We start from the raw sequence: 19,479 nt of genomic DNA, 5'->3' as shown, positions 1-19,479 counted from the left end.
TCCTCATATCAGTGAAATCATATGATACATGTCTTTCTCTGACTGACTTATTTCACTTAGCTTAATACCTTCTAGTTCCATCCGCGTCATTGCAAATGGCAAGAGTTCATTCCATTTGATGGCTGCATAATATTCCATTGTGTGTATGTGTGTAGCATCTTCTTTTTTATTTTATTTTATTTTATTTTATTTTATTTTATTTTATTTTATTTTATTTTATTTTATTTTATTTTATTTTATTTTATTTTATTTATTTGACAGAGAGAGACACAGCTAGAGAAGGAACACAAGCAGGGGGAGTGGGAGAGAGAGAAGGAGGCTTCCGACTAAGCAGGGAGCCCGATGCCAGGCTCGATCCCAGGACCCTGGAATCATGACCTGAGCCGAAGGCAGACGCTTAACCGACTTAGCCACCCAGGTGCCCCTATACCACATCTTCTTTATTCATTCATCTGTTGATGGACATCTTGGCTCTTTCCATAGTTTGGCTATTATGGACATTGCTGCTATAAACATCGGGGTGCACGTACCCCTTCGGATCACTACATTTGTATCCTTGGGGTAAATATCCAGTAGTGCAATTGCTGGGTCGTACAGTAGCTCTATTTTCAACTTTTTGAGGAACCTCCACACTGTTTTCCAGAGTGGCTGCACCAGCTTGCATTCCAACCAACAGTGTAGGAGGGTTCCCCTTTCTCCGCATCCCCACCAACATCTGTCGTTTCCTGACTTGTTAATTTTAGCCATTCTGACTGGTGTGAGGTGGTCTCTCATTGAGGTTTTGATTTGGATTTCCCTGATGCCGAGTGATGTTGAGCAATTTTTCATGTGTCTGTTGGCCATTTGGATATCTTCTTTGGAAAAATGTCTATTCATGTCTTCTGCCCATTTCTTGATTGGATCATTTGTTCTTTGGGTGTTGAGTTTGATAAGTTCTTTATAGATTTTGGATATTAGCCCTTTATCTGATTTGTCATTTGCAAATATCTTCTCTCCTTCTGTCCGTTGTCTTTTGGTTTTGTTGACTGTTTCTTTTGCTGTGCAAAAGCTTTTTATCTTGATGAAGTCTCAATAGTTCATTTTTGCTCTTGCTTCCCTTGCCTTTGGCAATGTTTCTAGGAAGAAGTTGCTGTGGCTGAGGTCGAAGAGTTTGCTGTGTTCTCCTCTAGGATTCTGATGGACTCCTGTCTCACATTTAGGTCTTTCATCCATTTTGAGTCTATTTTTGTGTGTGGTGTAAGGAAACGGTCCAGTTTCATTCTTCTGCATGTGGCTGTCCAATTTTCCCAACACCATTTATTGACTGTCTTATTTCCATTGGACATTCTTTCCTGGTTTGTCAAAGATTAGTTGACCATAGAGTTGAGGGTCCATTTGTGGGCTCTCTATTCTGTTCCATTGATCTATGTGTCTGTTTTTGTGTCAGTACCATACTGTCTTGATGATTACAGCTTTGTAATAGCGCTTGAAGTCAAGTCCGGAATTGTGATGCCACCAGCTTTGCTTTTCTTTTTCAACATTCCTCTGGCTATTTGCAGTCTTTTCTGGTTCCATACAAATTTTAGGAATATTTGTTCCATTTCTTTGAAAAAAGTGGATGGTATCTTGATAGGGTTTGCATTAAATGTGTAGATTGCTCTAGGTAGCATTGACATCTTCACAATATTTGTTCTTCCAATCCCTGAGCATGGAACGTTTTTCCATTTCTTTGTGTCTTCTTCAATTTCTTTCATGAGTGTTTTATAGTTTTCTGAGTAGATTCTTTGCCTCTTTGGTTAGATTTATTCCTAGGTATCTTATGCTTTTGGGTGCAGTTGTAAATGGGATCGACTCCTTAATTTCTCTTTCTTCTGTCTTGTCATTGGTGTATATAAATGCCACTGATTTCTGAGCATTGATTTTATATCCTGCCACTTAACTGAATTTCTGTATGAGTTCTAGTAGTTTTGGGGTGGAGTCTTTTGGGTTTTCCACATAAAGTATCATTTCATCTGCAAAGTCAGAGTTTGACTTCTTCTTTGCCAATTCGGATGCCTTTTATTTCTTTTTGTTGCTTGATTGCTGTGGCTAGGACTTCTAGTACCATGTTGAATAGCAGTGGTGATACTGGACATCCCTGCCATGTTCCTGACCTTAGGGGGAAAGCTCTCAGTTTTTCCCCATTGAGAATGATATTTGCTGTGGGTTTTTCATAGATGGCTTTTATATTGAGGTATGTATCCTCTATCCCTACACTTTGAAGAGTTTTAATCAAGAAAGGATGTTGTACTTTGTCAAATGCTTTTTCTGCATCTCTTAAGAGGATCATATGGTTCTTGTTCTTTCTTTTATTAATGTATTGTATCACATTGACTGATTTGTGGATGTTGAACCAACCTTGCAGCCCAGGAATAAATCCCACTTGGTCATGGTGAATATTCCTTTTAATATTCTGTTGGATCCTATTGGCTAGTATTTTGGTGAGAATTTTTGCATCCATGTTCATCAGGGATATTGGTCTGTAATTCTTTTTGATGGGGTCTTTGTCTGGTTTGGGGATCAAGGTAATGGTGGCCTTATAAAACGAATTTGGAAGTTTTCCTTCCATTTCTATTTTTTGGAACAGTTTCAAAAGAATAGGTATTAATTCTTCTTTAACTGTTTGGTAGAATTCCCCTGGGAAGGCATCTGGCCCTGGGCTCCTGTTTGTTGGGAGATTTTTGATGACTGTTTCAATTTCCTTAGTGGTGATAGGTCTGTTCAGGTTTTCTGTTTTTTCCTGGTTCAGTTTTGGTAGTTGATACATCTCTAGTAAAGTATCCATTTCTTCCAGATTATCGAATTTGCTGGCATAGAGTTGCTCATAATATGTTCTTATAATTGTATTTCTTTGGTGTTGCTTGTGATCTCTCCTCTTTCATTCATTATTTAATTTTTTGGGTCCTTTCTCTTTTCTTTTTGATAAGTCTGGCCAGGGGTTTATCAATCTTGTTAATTCTTTCAAAGAACCAGCTCCTAGTTTCGTTGATCTGTTCTACTATTCTTTTGGTTTCTATTTCATTGATCTTTATTATTTCTCTTCTCCTGCTGGGTTTAGGCTTCATTTGCTGTTCTTTCTCCAGCTCCTTTAGGTGTAGGGTTAGGTTGTGTACTTGAGACCTTTCTTGTTTCTTGAGAAGGGCTTGTATTGCTATATATTTTCCTCTTAGGACCGCCTTTGCTGCATCCCAAAGATTTTGAAGAGTTGTGTTTTCATTTTCATTTGTTTCCATGATTTTTTAAAATTCTTCTTTAATTTCCTGGTTGACCCATTCATTCTTTAGTAGGATGCTCTTTAGGCTCCATGTACTTGAGTTCTTTCCAACTTTCTTCTTGTGATTGAGTTCTAATTTCAAAGCATTGTGGTCTGAATATACGCAGGTAATGATCCCAATCTTTTGGTACCGGTTGAGACCTGATTTGTGACCTAGGATGTGATCTATTCTGGAGAATGTTCCATGGGCACTAGAGAAGAATGTGTATTCCATTGCTTTGGGATGGAATGTTCTGAATATATCTGTGAAGTCCATTTGGTCCAGTGTGTCATTTAAAGCCTTTATTTCATTGTTGATCTTTTGCTTAGATGATCTGTCCATTTCAGTGAGGGGGGTGTTAAAGTCCCCTACTATTATTGTATTGTTGTTGATGTGTTTCTTTGCTTTTTTATTAATTGGCTTATATAATTGGCTGCTCCCATGTTAGGGGCATAGATATTTACAATTGTTAGATCTTCTTGTTGGATAGACCCTTTAAGTATGATATAGTGTCCTTCCTCATCTCTTATTACAGTCTTTGGTTTAAAATCTAATTTGTCTGATATAAGGATTGCCACCCCAGCTTTCTTTTTATGTCCATTGGCATGGTAAATGGTTTTCCACCCCCTTACTTTCAATCTGGAGGTGTCTTTGGGTCTAAAATGAGTCTCTTGCAGACAGCATATCGATGGGTCTTGTTTTTTTATCCAATCTGATAGCCTGTGTCTTTTGATTGGGGCATTTAGCCCATTTACATTCAGGGTAACTATTGAAAGATAGGAATTTAGTGCCATTGTATTGCCTGTAAGGTGACTGTTACCGTATATTGTCTGTGTTCCTTTCTGGTCTATGTTGCTTTTAGGCTCTCTCTTTGCCTAGAGGACCCCTTTCAATATTTCTTGTAGGGCTGGTTTCATGTTTGCAAAATCTTTTAGTTTTTGTTTGTCCTGGAAGCTTTTTTTCTCTCCTTCTATTTTCAATGACAACCTGGCTGGATAGAGTATTCTTGGCTGCATATTTTTCTCATTTAGTGCTCTGAATATATCCTGCCAGTCCTTTCTGGCCTGCCAGGTCTCTGTGGATAGGTCTGTTGCCAATCTAATGTTTCTACCATTGTAGGTTACAGACCTCTTATCCCGAGCTGCTTTCAGGATTTTCTCTTTGTCTCTGAGACTTTTAAGTTTTGCTATTAGATGTTGGGGTATTGACCTATTTTTATTGATTTTGAGGGGTTTCTCTATGCCTCCTGGATTTTGATGCCTGTTTCCTTCCCAAATTAGGGAAGTTCTCTGCTATAATTTGTTCCAATATACCTTCTGCTCCTCTCTCCCTTTCTTCTTTTGGGATCCCAATTATTCTAATATTGTTTCATCTTATGGTATCACTTATCTCTCAGATTCTGTCCTTGTGATCCAGTAGTTGTTTATCTTTCTTTTCCTCAGCTTCTATATTCTTCATCATCTGGTCTTTTATATCACTAATTCTCTCTTCTGCCTCATTTATCCTAGCAGTTAGAGCCTCCATTTTTTATTACACCTAATTAATAGCCTTTTTGATTTCAACTTGGTTAGATTTTAGTTCTTTTATTTCTCCAGAAGGGTTTCTCTAGTGTCTTCCATGCTTTTTTCTCGCCCAGTGAGTATCTTTATAATCGTCATTCTGAACTCTAGTTCTGACATCTTACTAGTGTTAGGTCCCTGGCAGTCGGTACTGCCTCTTGTTCTATTTTTTGAGGTGAGTTTTTCCATCTTGTCATTTTGTCCAGAGGAGAACAGATGAATGAGAAAACAAAATGCTAACAGGGTAACAATGACCCCAGAAAAATACACACTAAACAAATCAGAAGAGACCTGAAACCGGGGGGAAAGAAAGGGAAAGAAAGAAAAAAGAAAAAGAAAAAAGAATATGATCATATATGATCAGGCTGGTGAATAGATCAGTGCCACACACTAGATTTTGGGCATATTTTGGTCTGTTAGAAGAAAGTGCCTCCCAAAATTCTAAAGAAAGAAAAGCATATATATGTACAAAAATAAGGGTAAATACGATGAAGGGATGGAATATGACTGTAAAGATGAAAATTATAAAAGATTTTATAAAAGGAGTTGATAAGAAGTTGGTTGAAAAAAGAAAGAAGAGGAATTTAAAAAAAAGGGGTGGGAGAGAATGTGATAAGGCAGGAGACTAGAACAAAGCCATACACTAGAGATTTAGGGTATATTTTATTAGAAGAAATTGTATCCCAAAATTTTAAAGAGAGAACAACTTATATATATACCAAAAATAAGGTTAACTACAATGAAGGGATAGAATATGACTCTAAAAATGAAAAATAAAGTTTTTAAAAAAGGGATTGATAAGATGTTGGTTGAAAAAGGGAAAAAGAAACCTTAAAAAAAATAGAAAAAGAAAAAAAAGAAAATTAAAAAAAATTAACTTTGAAAGACTAAAGAATCAGGGAGAAAAAAGCCATGAATTCTATGTACAGTATATTCCTAGTGCTGGTGTTCTGCCGTTCTCAGTGATGGGTAAACTTGGTCTTGGCTGGCTGTTCTTGCTGATCTTCTGAGGGCGGGGCCTGTTGCCGCGGTTCCCAGATGTCTTTGCCAGAGGCGGAATTGCCCCGCCCTTGCCGGGTCCAGGCTAAGTAATCTGCTCGGGTTTGCTCTTGCGAGCTTTTGTTCCCTGCAAGCTTTCCATACAGCTTTGGAGGCCAAGAGTGAAAATGGCGGCCTCCCAATATCCACCCCGGAGGATCCGAGAACTTGGGGCCCCACTCCTCAGTGTGCCCCCAGAGAAAAGCAGTCAGTCACTCCCGTCTCCCCGGTCTCTGGCCGCACTCCGTGCTCCCCTGGTCAGTGACCAAGCGTTTCTATCTCTGGTTCCCAACCCCGTGTGGAGTCTTCAAACCCAGCAGATTCCTGTGGTGCGCTCCCACGCTGCTCCTCCGGGGGGAGGTAGGGGAGTCTCCCCCGATCTGCCGCTTGTTGGGTCCCTGCTGGAAGAGCAGTGGCCCGACTGTGCCACGGATCATAGTTTGTGGCAACCCTGAGCTGAGAGCCCGCTCCTCGGCTCCGAAACCTGAGAGCTCTGCCACACTCAGGCATCCCCGGTCTTTATGTGACCCTGAGGGTCCTGAGACCACACTGTCCCACGAGGGTTCCACCCCCCACTTAGCCACTGGAGCAACGTCCCTCTGCGGAGCAGACTTCTAAAAGTTCTGATTTTGTGCTCAGAGGCTCTTTCACTTGCTGGTAGCGGCTGACAGAGGCTCCCTCCCCCACCGTCTATCATCCCGTATATCACCTCGGATTCACTTCTTCGCACATCCTACCTTCCAGAAAGTGGTCGCTTTTCTGTTCAGAGAGGTGTTGTTATTCTTTTCTTCAATCTCCTGTTGAGTTCATAGGTGTTCAGAATGGTTTATACCTATCTAGCTGAATTCCTAGGACCAGACGAAATTTAGATCTCCTACTCCTCCGCCATCTTGCTCCTCCTCCAAGATTAGACATATATTCTTGTAACCAGGAGTAGGAGGCTCCACTGTAGGGGTGATCAACCTTATTTTCTTGGGTCCAGATCACTGGGATTCGAGGCTAGCTTGAGATCTTCCCCCAGGGCAGCACTGAGACCAAAGTGTCCTTCCTCACAGGGAAATTATCTTTCTCTACTCACTCTGGATATAGGGGTATTTGCTATGGAAGTGAAGAGTTCCTTGCCCTTTTTGATCCATCTTTCTGCCCCACCATTGACACTTGCCTGAATCGGGTCTCATCTACCATCACGGAGGAGACTGGATGGCAAGAATAAAAAATCAGGTGTTCACCATTTCCTATCCTTTGTCCATAATCATCATCATCATTGACACAGACACTATTGGTTACCTACTCAGCCTGAATTCCCTGATTCTTCTTGGATGTCAGAGCCCTGATTTTGTTCTGATACCTCTCCTCTGTATAGCCATACACCCAGAGAAGGTGGTCCTATCTCTCACTCAAAGATGACTCCTGAGTAGTTATGGTATTCCACTCTTCCTGTCAGTGATTGGTTTATGCACAGATTGTGACTCAATTCTGGCCAATAAGATATGGGGTAGGGGTATTCCTGGGAAAGGATTTTCTTGTTCTTCTCTTGGACTTTATAATATCTGCATTTACTCTCTGGAACTGCAGCAGCCATTTTGTGACCAGCAAGAGAATTGCCCCAAGGGCAAAGCTGATATGCTAAGGATGGCAGAGTGGAAAGCTAGAAAGAACTTCGTCCTTAGGGTTGTATTCAAGCCCCTGAAGTAATCAACCATGAAACCACACTACCTTGGGATTTCTGATTTTTAAAGTTAGGCAAGTGAGTATACTCTTTTATTTGTAGCCATAGAAATATGACTTATACAGAAATTGACACTGAAAGAGAGGTTGCTCACAACAACAGGGAAATACAGTGATGTGGGATCAGTTAGTTACCTGGCCAAACACAGTGTACCAGGTATATGAGGTGGTGGGACTTGAGTAGATCATGGCATAGAGTTAATTATGAATTAATTATTAGCTGTGGCTACTACTACTACCAAGTGGCAGCTACCATATAGTTTTATAGAAAGTTTGAAAAAATCGTATTCTGTAGACAGGAAGATTGCTTCTGTTTGAGCTGGACAACTTAACAGGGAGAGTGTCAAGTTCAAATTTCTAATTCAGGTACAGGCTGAAAATCAGGAGTAATCTAAGTCTGATTATGTAAGGTTGAAAGATTAAAACCAAACACTAAGTTTGCTTCTGCAAATTGCTGAATTACAAAGTTGTTAATATCACTACTTTACTGAGTGTCCTATGTGAAAGTGAGGATATGCCTCAGAGAAGAGGTGAGCCCCCAGCAAAAACAGATATCTATGTGAAGAGCTGGGTGATGTATTAGTCTGGGTTGAGAGAGTTATATATATATAAAACTCTCTCTCTCTCAGCAAAGACAGACAGAGACAGAGAAAGAAAGAGATTGATTTATTGTAAGGAATTGGTTCACATGATCTGGAGGGTGAGAAGTCCTAAGCTCTGCAGTCAGCAAGTTGGAGGCCCAGGAGAACCAATGGTATAAGTTATAGTCTGGATGAGAAAGGAGAAGATCAATTTCCTATTTCAAAGACAGGTAGAGAGAGTGAATTCTCCCTTAATTCTCTTACCAAAAAAGCCTTTTTGTTCAAATGCGGCCTTCAGTGGGTTTGATGATGCTTACCCACATTAGGGAGGGCAATCTGCTTTACTCAGTCTACTGACTCAAATGCTAATGTCCAGAAACACTCTCACAGACACACTGCGGACTAATGTCTGATTAGATATCTGGGCATCCTATGGCCCAGTCAAGTTGACACATAAAATTAACCATCATAGATGGTTTAGATAAAGTCTTCTAAGCCCTCACTTTCCCCGAACCGTCCCTGCTCTGCAAAGCAGCTGTTTCCCTCATCTGATGAAGCTGTTTTTCCCTACTAAAAGCTTTGCAATGACTAAGGAGACAGCTGTCCTCTTTCTCATTTGCACCCATATCCCCAACCCCTGCCAGCATCTTTATCTAGAGTCATATCCCAGAGTGTATCAGGGGACCAATTATACAATTAAACCCAGGAGGAGATTATTTTCACACCAAATAGTATTATAAGAATTTGCTAATTATTTCAGCAAAATTCTAGTAAAGATTAGCAGAAAGGAATTCTGAACATACGAGATCAAGGAATGAGGAACATAATTCTGAATGCAACTGAATTTGTTAATATGTGTGAACCAACCAGAGATTCTGAATTTGGTCTGCTGGTTCAGTATATTCTTTTTTATTTTTTTAATTTAAAATCTTTTTTCTTTTTTTATGATTTTATTTATTTGCGAGAGAGAGAATGAGAGACAGAGAGCATGAGAAGGAGGAGGGTCAGAGGGAGAAGCAGACTCCCTGCTGAGCAGGGAGCCTGATGTGGGACTCGATCCTGGGACTCCAGGATCATGACCTGAGCCGAAGGCAGTCGCTTAACCAACTGAGCCACCCAGGCGCCCTGGTTCAGTATATTCTACCTATTTGCTTAGTTGCATAAAACCTAGATATAATAGTGGGCATTGCTAAATGAAAATAAGTTGCCAGAACTTCATTGTTATAATGAAGAAGAAGGAATTCAAAGGCTTAGCGAGATGACAGTGTTAGGATGGATTTGTCCAGTAAGTTTCACAAAACCACACCTTAACTACATGTCCCCTGAGGGGTCCCAAAAGACACTCCCTTCACCAAAGCTTTAGGAATACATTGCTTCAGAGACCACTTGCATCTTTTAAAAGCAATGTAGTGAGTGATCTCCGTAGGCCTAGGATGCTACCTTCTATTTTCCCCATAATGTTGGAAGTGAAGTTATATACTGAAACTTAACTGGGAATATATAGCAATCAGTTTAGAGAGATTACAGACAGATTATAGTTACTGTGGGAAAAGAGGAAGAGAAATGATCAGAAGTATGTAGATCATGAGAATTATATGAAATAATATAGCAATACTGGGGGCCTGGTTGATGTTGGAAAATATGAATGTTAGTGGCCCCAGCCCACTTGGTTTTGTGTGCATGCGTGTGTGTGTGTGTGTGTGCGCGCACACTCCTAGGAGAAGCCAGCAAGCTAGATACAGGAGTGGAGAATGAGAGTGCTTAGATTTATCTGTGGCTGGTACTTTTGCAAATATGTACTAGGAAATGACAAGAGGGTAAAGGAGTTAATGGCATCGAAAGCGTTCAAGTCTTAGGCCATGGGGAGTAGGCTGGACTAGGCAAGGAGGACTAGGGAGAGAGCTGTCAGGAGGAAGTAGAAGGATTCAAGGATTATAGATCTCCATGAGGCTGAAAATTGAAGATTAGGTGAGATAAGAGAATGGCGGAGATTGACTAACCTGTTTCTTTTTCCTTCCTTCCCACAGATAGATTATTTTCCTTTTTCTTTCTTATGAACGTGTGTCTGAGTTCTGTCCAGTGGACTATCGTGCACCCATTTTAGTCCTGGTCCACAGAACCTTCCGTGTGTGACCCACCATGCCCTTCCCTTTCTTCATCAGCCTCGGAAGCCATGAGTTGAAGATGCTGGAGGCACCAGATGGAAGGAACCTGCATCCTTGAATTGCTGCTTGGATGAGAACTGCCTACAAATCAGGGGCACCTGCTTGGGACTTTAATGAGGTAAGAAATAAATTTATATCGTGGTAAGAGGCTGAAATTGTGTGTGGTATCTGCTACAGGAGCCGGTGTTCCCTAACTAATACAGCTGTTTAAACAAGAAAAAAAAGCAGGAGGGAAATTTTTTATTCTCAATTAGGATATTCCAGAGGTGACACAGTTCCTGTTGATAACAAGGTCTGGGGAGTAGTTGTGTGCCTGATGTGGAGAGGAGGTGGATGCCAAGGGAAGAGGTTACAAGTATAGGAAGTTAGAGTGTTGGCTGTCAGCGGAGATATGAGTGTTGTCCAAGATGATGACAGGCTCAAGGGAGAAGAGTAGACTATGACTCAGAATAATCTGATATCAGCTAGTACTGATTGGGTGCTGAGCATTTTGTCTTTAATCCTTACAACCACCAGATGTGGTAGGCATTACCATTAGCCTCTTTCATAAATAGGGCACCTAAGCCTTAGAGGGATTGAACTGGAATTCAGTCTATTCAGCTTCAAATCTGCATACTTAAGTATAAAATTAAAGTTTTCCTGAACAATATGGATTTAAACAGAAAAAAAATCCATCTATATCATAGACAAAAGCTTTCAAAATATTTGAGCAAAAATCTCAAATATTAATGTCAAGATTCCTAAACAAGGTGCATAGATTAATTTATCTGCAATAATAATGACATTGGTGCAGACCCTAGAGTCTAGTCCATTGTCCTCTCTGATAACTGCGTTTATGCTACCATCAAGTCTCTTCAGTATTTTACTAACGACTCTTCATTGAATTTCTTCGAATGACCACATCATTTAGTCATTTGAGCCTCTCTAGAGGGTCAGAGAGAGAATGTGACTTATACCAAGCCCAGGTCGACCAAATCAGGTCCTCTGATCCCAGCCCTGTACTTTTTCTTTTTGTGAGTTAGATTAGAGGTTTCCATTCTTTTTTAAAGCTATGGAAGTTTTTCTCAAAATAAAAATGTGTTTGGAAAACCAGTATATACAATGGATAGAAACAATTATGTATTATCCTCTATACTTGTTTGCATGCTGGTAAGATTTCCTAATAGTAAAAACTGCTCTGCTTGGATGAGCGAGGATGGGACGGATGCCCCCTTCTTCCTACAGCAGTCCCCAGACATACCTCCCCGCTTCGAAACCTCCCACAGTAGAACACATTTGACAGTAAGTGTGGCTTTTAGTTCTCTAGTGAGCAGTACAAAGAGGGAAGCATGACTATTTACAAGAGTAATAGAATCAATGCGGTAAAACCGATCCATTGATTAAGAGAAACACTGTAGAAGTCTATTCCAAATATTCTGATTATTAGTCCTCTAGAAATATATATATATATATATCCTGAAAACTTTATATAAATAAGTAAATGTACATATATAATGTATATATAGAATATTTATTTATTTTTAACCCAAAACAGTAAAGTGTATATCCCAAAGAAACTATTCTATATACATTATAAGACTGTTGTTCCCAATAACTCCTAAAAGGAGATTACGTACATACCTACCAAATGTAGAATGGATAAATACATTGTGGTGCTTCGAGATGTGGGAATAATATAGAACTGTGAAAGTGAAGAAACTACAGGAACATGAATGAATCTTACATAATATTGATATATATACAATATATTAGAGAGTGTGTGTGTTTAGAAACTGTATTGCTGAGGAAGTATACATAGGTTTAAGACTATAAAGGAAAGCAAGAAAGTGATTATAGTGAGAATTAAGATGATAGTTACCTTCCAGGGGCAGGGAGAGTATTAAGAAGGAAGGAAGGGAGGGTCACTTGGCCTGGATGGGGCTTCACAAGATTGTTCATCTGCCAAACTGCGCTATTTTTATGCACTTTTCAGAAATTATGCTCTCCAATTAAAATTTTTTGAACAGCATGTGCATGTGTGAGTGCACACGTACACACACACACACACACACAACACTATTGCTAAGGAGAGAAATCTTTGGTGGATTTCCCTACAAAAGATGCTGTGCACTGTAATGAATATCAAATACTCATCAATATCACCTTCGTATTAAACATAGCATGTTCTTTTTCAGGACTACTTTTTATACTGGTTCTGCTGGCACCACACCAAAGCATACTCTGGTGGCTTGTTTGGTTTAAGCTAAGATTAAATTCCACAGAACCTAGAGGAAGGGGGTTGCCAGATTAATTCTCTTTAGGAATTATTTCTTTTACTTGAGCTTTTCAAAGGTTTTCTGACAGTGAGTTTAAGATGGGCTTTCCTGACAGGTCGCTGGGATGGGCCTGCTCTCAACTGCTAGGCATGAGAGGATCAGCCCTCTCCTCTGAAAATTGAAACATCATTTAAAAAAAAAAAAATCTGCCTGAACGGAAGGCCATTTCCAGTTTTGATTGAAGAGAGCTAGAAAGTCCCTGCAACCGGGGCCAACATTTCATTTGGAAAGTGATTTTGAGTCTACTGCAATTCATAGAAAAATGAAAAGTTGAGACTCTCCAGTTTTTTGCCGTAAAGCATGGCTATGGTTATTTGAGCCTAGACAAAAACACCCATACATGATCTAGATTTAATAAATTTAGCTTCTTGGGATACTCTTCAAGACAAAATAGGTATGAAATGTCCATTGAGATACATCGATTGCAGCTAATTGCCCTGGGGTTATTGGCTCTGTTAGGCATCTTCCGAAAATAACTTAGTTTTAGCACAGTGGATCCAAAGGCTGTCTTAATGGTGATAATTAAAAATTGGGGTCAGATGTCTATTAAAACCACTGGTAGTTCAGAATGATAAAGTCCTGTCATTGGCATGTAAGAGAACTCTTGACTTTTTGTTTCTTGTTGAAATATATGTGCATCTAGCTCATCCCCAAAAAAGATCAAGTTATTAATGGGCACATTAAAAAGAAGGGGGAACCAGAGCATCTTCCTTTTATCCCATTAAGAATTATCTGATCTGTCAAATGAATTCCCCTTCTCTCTATCAGTCTCAAAGTTGTAGGCTGGTGTAACTTTATTATGCATATCAATAACTAGGAGTATTAACAGACAGTAGTGTGATGAATACATGCAGCTTAGTCCATAACTGAGTCTTACAGAGTTAAAGGCTATTGAAACATCTCTCCATAGGAGCACTCACTGCATGGTATCTCAGGCTTTTGCAGCGATAGCCACACCTAAAGTCACCTCCCGAAAGAGCATGACCCTAGGCCTTCCGCAGTTCTAAGACATCTGCTTCATCTAGGACCACCAGGAACTTTTCTCTGAATCCTTAGTTTCTTCTACTTCTGAATACTCTTTTCTCATCTGTCTACCCCACTTTTTCACATGGAGCCAATTCTGCCTGTGCCAAACATTGGGAAGAGTCAGGAAAGCGAGACTAGGCAAAAGCTCCTAGTTCCATATTCATCCACATATTTCCCTGCACCCCTATTGAACTGTAGTTCCCAGGTCTCATTTCCCTAAGGGTTTGAGTTTTTGGGCTGTGCTCTAGTTCCTGGCATCTACCTCAGGCCCTCCTTCTTATCATTACTGGTATAGACTCACTTCCCCGGCTTACCAACCCATGGCTTCCCATTCAACTAATTTTTGCACTTCCTCCTGGTCTTGACACTTGCTCTGTGCTCCTGTGGCCAGTCTGGGCCCTGTGGTCACCCATATCAGCCAGGCCACACTCACCTACCCATCGGGGGAGCGTGATCAACCAACATCTAGGGTAGCACTTATCACTGTTTTAATATTTATAGTGTTTTGTAGCTTTAATAGACCATGCGCTTCCAAGGGCAGGCATTATTATCTTTGATTCTTCTACCACAATTCGTGGCACAGAGGACCAAGCTCATTTTGTAAACAGTCCTGGCCACTTTGGGAAGAGGGCATGAAGTAGTTCGTTTATATTGTATTTACACTCTAGTAGTTCACTTACCAGTTGGCAGAGAAGGTCATTTGGGTTGTTATTTCATTCAGTTATTAATACTATGTGCTTATAATGTGCAAGGTATTACAATACAGGAAATACAAAACATGTACAATATAGGAAAATACTTTTTTTTGTCTTGTGGAAGTGAATAATCATTTTTCTATTGACTCCAATCCCAACTGGGCTGAAGAAGAAAAAAGAATGAAAGAAAGTCCTGTATATATGTGTGTTGGTGGGGGAGAGGGGTGGTCTGTGGGCTAGGAGTGTGCTCTCCCTGTCTAGCATTCCTCCTTGAGATCCCTCCCCTCCCCCCAGCTCCTGTCCCTAGTCCCCCAACCTCCAGTCCTCTACTATCAGCCTCCAGCCATCTTTTCCTCAAGCCAGAGGAAACTCAACCTTTAGATGGGAGACTGGAGAAGATCACCTTTAAGTATCCTCCCAACCAGGAGATTTTCTAATTCCATGAGTAAGTAATTTTTGTCTGATTTTCTAGAGCAGCATAAAACTACTGCCCTCCTTTTCAACAGACATTGGTAATAAAGGCTTTTGGTGCTTGGGTAACACTTCCCTTAGAAGTACCTTGTTCTTGGGGCACCTGGGTGGCTCACTCGGTTAAGTATCCAACTCTTGATTTCGGCCCAGGTCATGATCTCAGGGTTGTGAGATCCAGCCCTGTGTTGGGCTCAGCACTAGGCATGGAACCTGCTTAAGATTCTCTCTCTTCTTCTCCTTCTGCCCCTCCCCCACCCCCTCTCCCTCTCTCTCTCTCTTAAAAAAAAAAAAAAAAAGAAGTATCTTGTTTTCAAAAGCTGTTGTGTCTGCTGAAAGAGCTACCACATATGAAGCCACGTTCATCTTGGGATAGTGCCTTTGAAACAACAATGCTAAAGGGTTTAGAATACCTGTGCAGTGATTTGACTCTAATCATTATAAGTTACTTACTAGTTATTAGCTTTCCAGCTAGATGATGAGTCTCTTGGGATAAGGGCATGGTGAGAGGGAATTTCAAATTCTCCATCTTGTTTGTTTTTCTATTTTCTGTTCTCAATAGTCAGTGCAATATTTGGCACCGGGTGGGCACCACACAACCCTTTGCTGGGTAAGTGTATGTGTTTTAACTTCAGGGATACAATCTCTAATTAGTCAGCTAAGGAATAACCGCTGCTTACATGACTTAATGAATCAGTGGTGGTTATATGAGCAGGGACTGTTGTAGGAAATGCCAGCCGATAACATAATTAGCATACATGGAAAGCAGCCCAAGGAGAAGACTGTCCTTATGAGAAATGTAACTTCTGAAGCCAAATTAAGGATGTGGGTTAATAAGGAATTTTTGAGCTGCTTTCAAAGGCAAGATGAAATTTGCACAAGAACTCTTTGTCTCCCTATTCCTGCACGTGAAAATTGACTTCTGTGTCTCTTACACCACCTTTGTTCCCTCCCGTTATAGAACAGCCATCCCTTCTTCGTATCAAAATCCGGCCCCTTCACCTATGTCTGGGTTTTCATTTCCCCAGCTCCTCAGGAAATGCATGTTCTTGACACTTCTGTATTAGAGCTATTGTTCTCTTTTATTTTTCAAACATGCTCAGATAGTTCTCATTTACAAAAACAAAACAAAAGTTTCTCTACCCCATGATCTCCTCAATGTCCTTCCACTTTGCAGCTAGATTTCTAAAAGCAGTCCTCCACACTAGGTGTTCTTACCTCCACCTCTGTCCTCAGCATCATCTGGCTTCTGACTCCATCACACCAACAGACAGCTCCCACAAAGGTCAATGTTGATCTCTCCATGATTGGCCCCAAAGGATGCTTTCAGTCCTTACCTATTTCATGCAGATTCATTCAACACTGCTGAAAACTTTTCTTCATGACTTTTGTGACTTTTCCTTTTCCTCATGACTTTTGTGACTCAACATTCTCCTGATTTCCCATGGATCTCCTGGCCATTCCTTGTTTGGCTCCTTTGCAGCTTCTTCCTCCTCTACCAGGTCATTAAGTATCAGAATTCCCAACTCTTCATTCTAGCACCTCCTCATTTTCTGCTCTGTGTTTTCTGTCCAGGCTGATGATGCTCAAATGTGACTGCCCCTGGGGAATCACATGGGTAGCCTTAAAAAATAGTGATTCCGGGATCTACCAGAAATCTTTATTTCATTAGCTTTGTGGACAGCCTGGCCATTGGGATTTTTAAAAGCCTCCCAGAAGATTCTAAAGTGCAACCCAAGAATCACATCCCTTGGTTATATCATCCCCGCCCAGGGCTTTTATGACAACCTTGATTCAGATGACTCAACAATTTTCATCTCTATCCCGGAAATCCCCCTTGAGTTCCTGACCTGTAGAATCCACTGTTGATTTGACATTTTCACTTCGGTGCTTCAAAGGAGCCTTCCCAGGCTCACTGCACATCACACTATCCTTCGTCATTGCCCTCCTTTCACACTGACCTTTCCATGCCCCAAACTCTCTTCTGCGCTAGAGCCTTTGTACCCGTAGTTACCTCTACTTCCTCATCGTCTTCTCCTTCATCTAGCTCACACTCACTATTTCTGCAGCTCTTAGTCCTCAGACCATTGCCACATCCTCTGGGAAGCCTTTCCTGGTTCCCCAGGTATCTCTCACAACTCCATGTACCATCCATTCAAAGCACCAATCACAGTTATTATTGTAACTTTGTTTGCATGATTATTTATTTAAATCTGTCTCCATTACTGGGCTGAAGCTGCACATTTTTTTGTTTACCATTTTACCATGTTTTGTGAAATCTAAGATGCTGACTGTAAGATGCATTATTATTTTATATAATAAATATATATTTTGAATAACAAAATATTATATATTATAGTTAATATTAGTATAATAAAGAAAAAACACTGACAAGTATAAGATGGCCATCTATTTTAAGAGAAATACAGGTTTTAGATTTTACAAAATAAAAAAAGAAATGTATCAGTGAAACACCGTATTACTGGAGCATCACACAATGATTAGTCCTAATAGACACTTAAATATTTCTTTAAAAAGTAAATGAAGAATTTGTGGGGGTTGAGCTTCTAGTATGTTCCAAAGTTTTATGGAGTTAGGGGAAAGAATATTTGAAAGTTGGGAAAACCTGGTTCTTGGAACAAAGAGAGCTCAAAGGTAGCTCATAATCCAAGATGGCACTTGTTGTTTAATAGATTTTATTTTTGAGAGCAGTTCTATATTCATTGCAAAATTGAGCAGAAAGTACAGAAAGTTTCCATATACCCTCTGCCCCCACACATGCATAGCCTCCCCATTATCAGCATCCTCCACTAGAGTGGAACATTTGTTACAACCCATGAGCCTACACTGACACATCATCATCACCCATAGTCCCCAATTTACATTATGGTTCACTCTTGATGTTGTGTATTCATAGGTTTTGTCAAATGTATAATGACACGTATCTACTATTACAGTATCATACAGAATGGTTTCACTGCCTCAAAATTTCTCTGTGTTCTGCCTATTTCTCCCTCCTCCCTAATCCCTGGCAACCACTAACCTACTTACTGTCTCCATAATTTTGTCTTTTCCAGAATGTTGGAAAATATCATTGGAACCATACAGTATTAGCCTTGTCAAATTGGCCTCTTTCACTTAGTCATATGCATTTAAGGCTCTTTCATGTATTTTCATGGCTTGATAGCTCATTTCTTTTTAGCTTTCAGTTGTATTCCATTGTATGGAGGCACCACACTTAATCCTTTCTCCTACTGAAGGACATATTGGTTTGGGTAATTATTAAAAAGCTGCTATAAACATTGGTGTGCAGGTTTTTGCACAACTCCTTTGGGTAAAAAAAATAGCAAGCGGCATGATTGCTGGACCACATAGTAAGAGTGTGTTTAATTTTTTAAGAAATTGTCCATCTGTCTTCCAAAGTGGCTGAACCATTCCTACTAACAATGAATGAGAGTCCTGTTGCTCCAATCTTCAGCAGAATTTGGTGGTGTCAGTGTTTTGGATTTGGCCATTCTAATAGGTATATAGTGGTATCTCATTGTTGTTTTAATTTGCAATTCCCTAAGAACGTATGATGTGGAATATGTTTTCATATGCTTATTTGTTATTTGTATATCTTCTTTGGTGAGGTGTCCAGATCTATTGCTCAGTTTTTAATTGGGTTGTTCATGTGTTTGATTTTTGTTTTTGCTTGAGTTCTTTGTCTATTTTGGATAACACTTCTTTATCAGATATGAATTTTGCAAATATTTTCTCCCAGTCTGTGGCTTGTCTTCTCATTCTCTTGAGATGGCACATTTTTGGCCTCCTTGTGCAAATTCTTCAGGTGTACTTTCTGGAGGCCGCTTGAGAGAAGCATCAGCCTTGCTTTTTGTTCAGTGTCTCCAAAAGGAGAAGAAACGCCACTGTGAGTTGTCTACTTGTGTCCAAGTGTTCTTTTCTCACTTGCAAGATGTAGGTCAACTCTCAATTTTGCATTCTGACTTAAATAAGGAGGAGACATCTTTCATGTCTGGGTCAAGAAGAGCAACCCCTCAAAGGAAGTAATTTAATACAAATGAGAGTGGCCCAGGAACTCAGTCGAGTCCCACACCTCCCTGAGAGTCCTTGCCTATTCATTCCAGAAGCAGCACGTTTCCAAGTGCACTGGCCAGGACTGACTGATGTTCTAAAACAGCCCATCTCTGAGCTATGATTCTTCGAGCTTTTTTACCCCAGGCCTCTCCTGCTCAGTTTTCCTATAATAGCAGCTTTCTTAGTTAACATTATTATCATTTATTTTCTTTTAATTTCAACCTATAACTCAGCAAGAATTGGAAGGAAAGGAGATTTGAGGCTGCCTCTCTTTTAAAACAAATGATATCTTGTTCCCAGCAAGGTGCAAGTCAAATGGGAGGCATTTTTCAAAAGAGAAAAGGCAGTTCCATCCTCTTGGGGACTTTCAGGGAAAAAAGATCTGTGAGTTAATATCCTTCCCCTGGAGTGAAGCAGGGAGGAACTAAACAAGGTAGACAGTGAGGAAATTAGGTACTTCTGGGTGAAGTCTTCTGTGTGATTTCATTAGTCTGGTTGAAATGAATTACCAGGATTTGGGGCATTCACCTATTCAAATGTAAATATGAAAGCAAA

General features: G+C 40.2%; 1 protein-coding gene across 13 annotated transcripts in view; it reads left to right on the top strand.

Annotated features, from left to right (window-relative positions):
* POU2AF2 (POU class 2 homeobox associating factor 2) overlaps nucleotides 1-19,479 on the top strand; it is a 497,177-nt gene that overhangs the window by 162,549 nt on the left and 315,149 nt on the right. For all 13 annotated transcript variants that reach the window (XR_010407108.1, XR_010407110.1, XR_010407109.1 and 10 more), the window contains one exon: nucleotides 10,341-10,461. Coding sequence is in view for 8 of the 13 variants with exons in the window: in XM_064577479.1 (XP_064433549.1) it covers nucleotides 10,414-10,461 (48 nt within the window). In the remaining 5 variants the exon portion in view is untranslated. The remainder of the gene's footprint in view (nucleotides 1-10,340; nucleotides 10,462-19,479) is intronic.

Source organism: Mirounga angustirostris, unplaced genomic scaffold (genome assembly GCF_029215605.1).
Source record: "Mirounga angustirostris isolate CCGP_5_RB_7025 unplaced genomic scaffold, mMirAng1.0.hap1 SCAF_13, whole genome shotgun sequence".
NCBI classification, from domain to species: domain Eukaryota; kingdom Metazoa; phylum Chordata; class Mammalia; order Carnivora; family Phocidae; genus Mirounga; species Mirounga angustirostris.
Note: the sequence above shows the minus strand (reverse complement) of the source record. Positions and strands in the feature narration are given on the sequence as shown.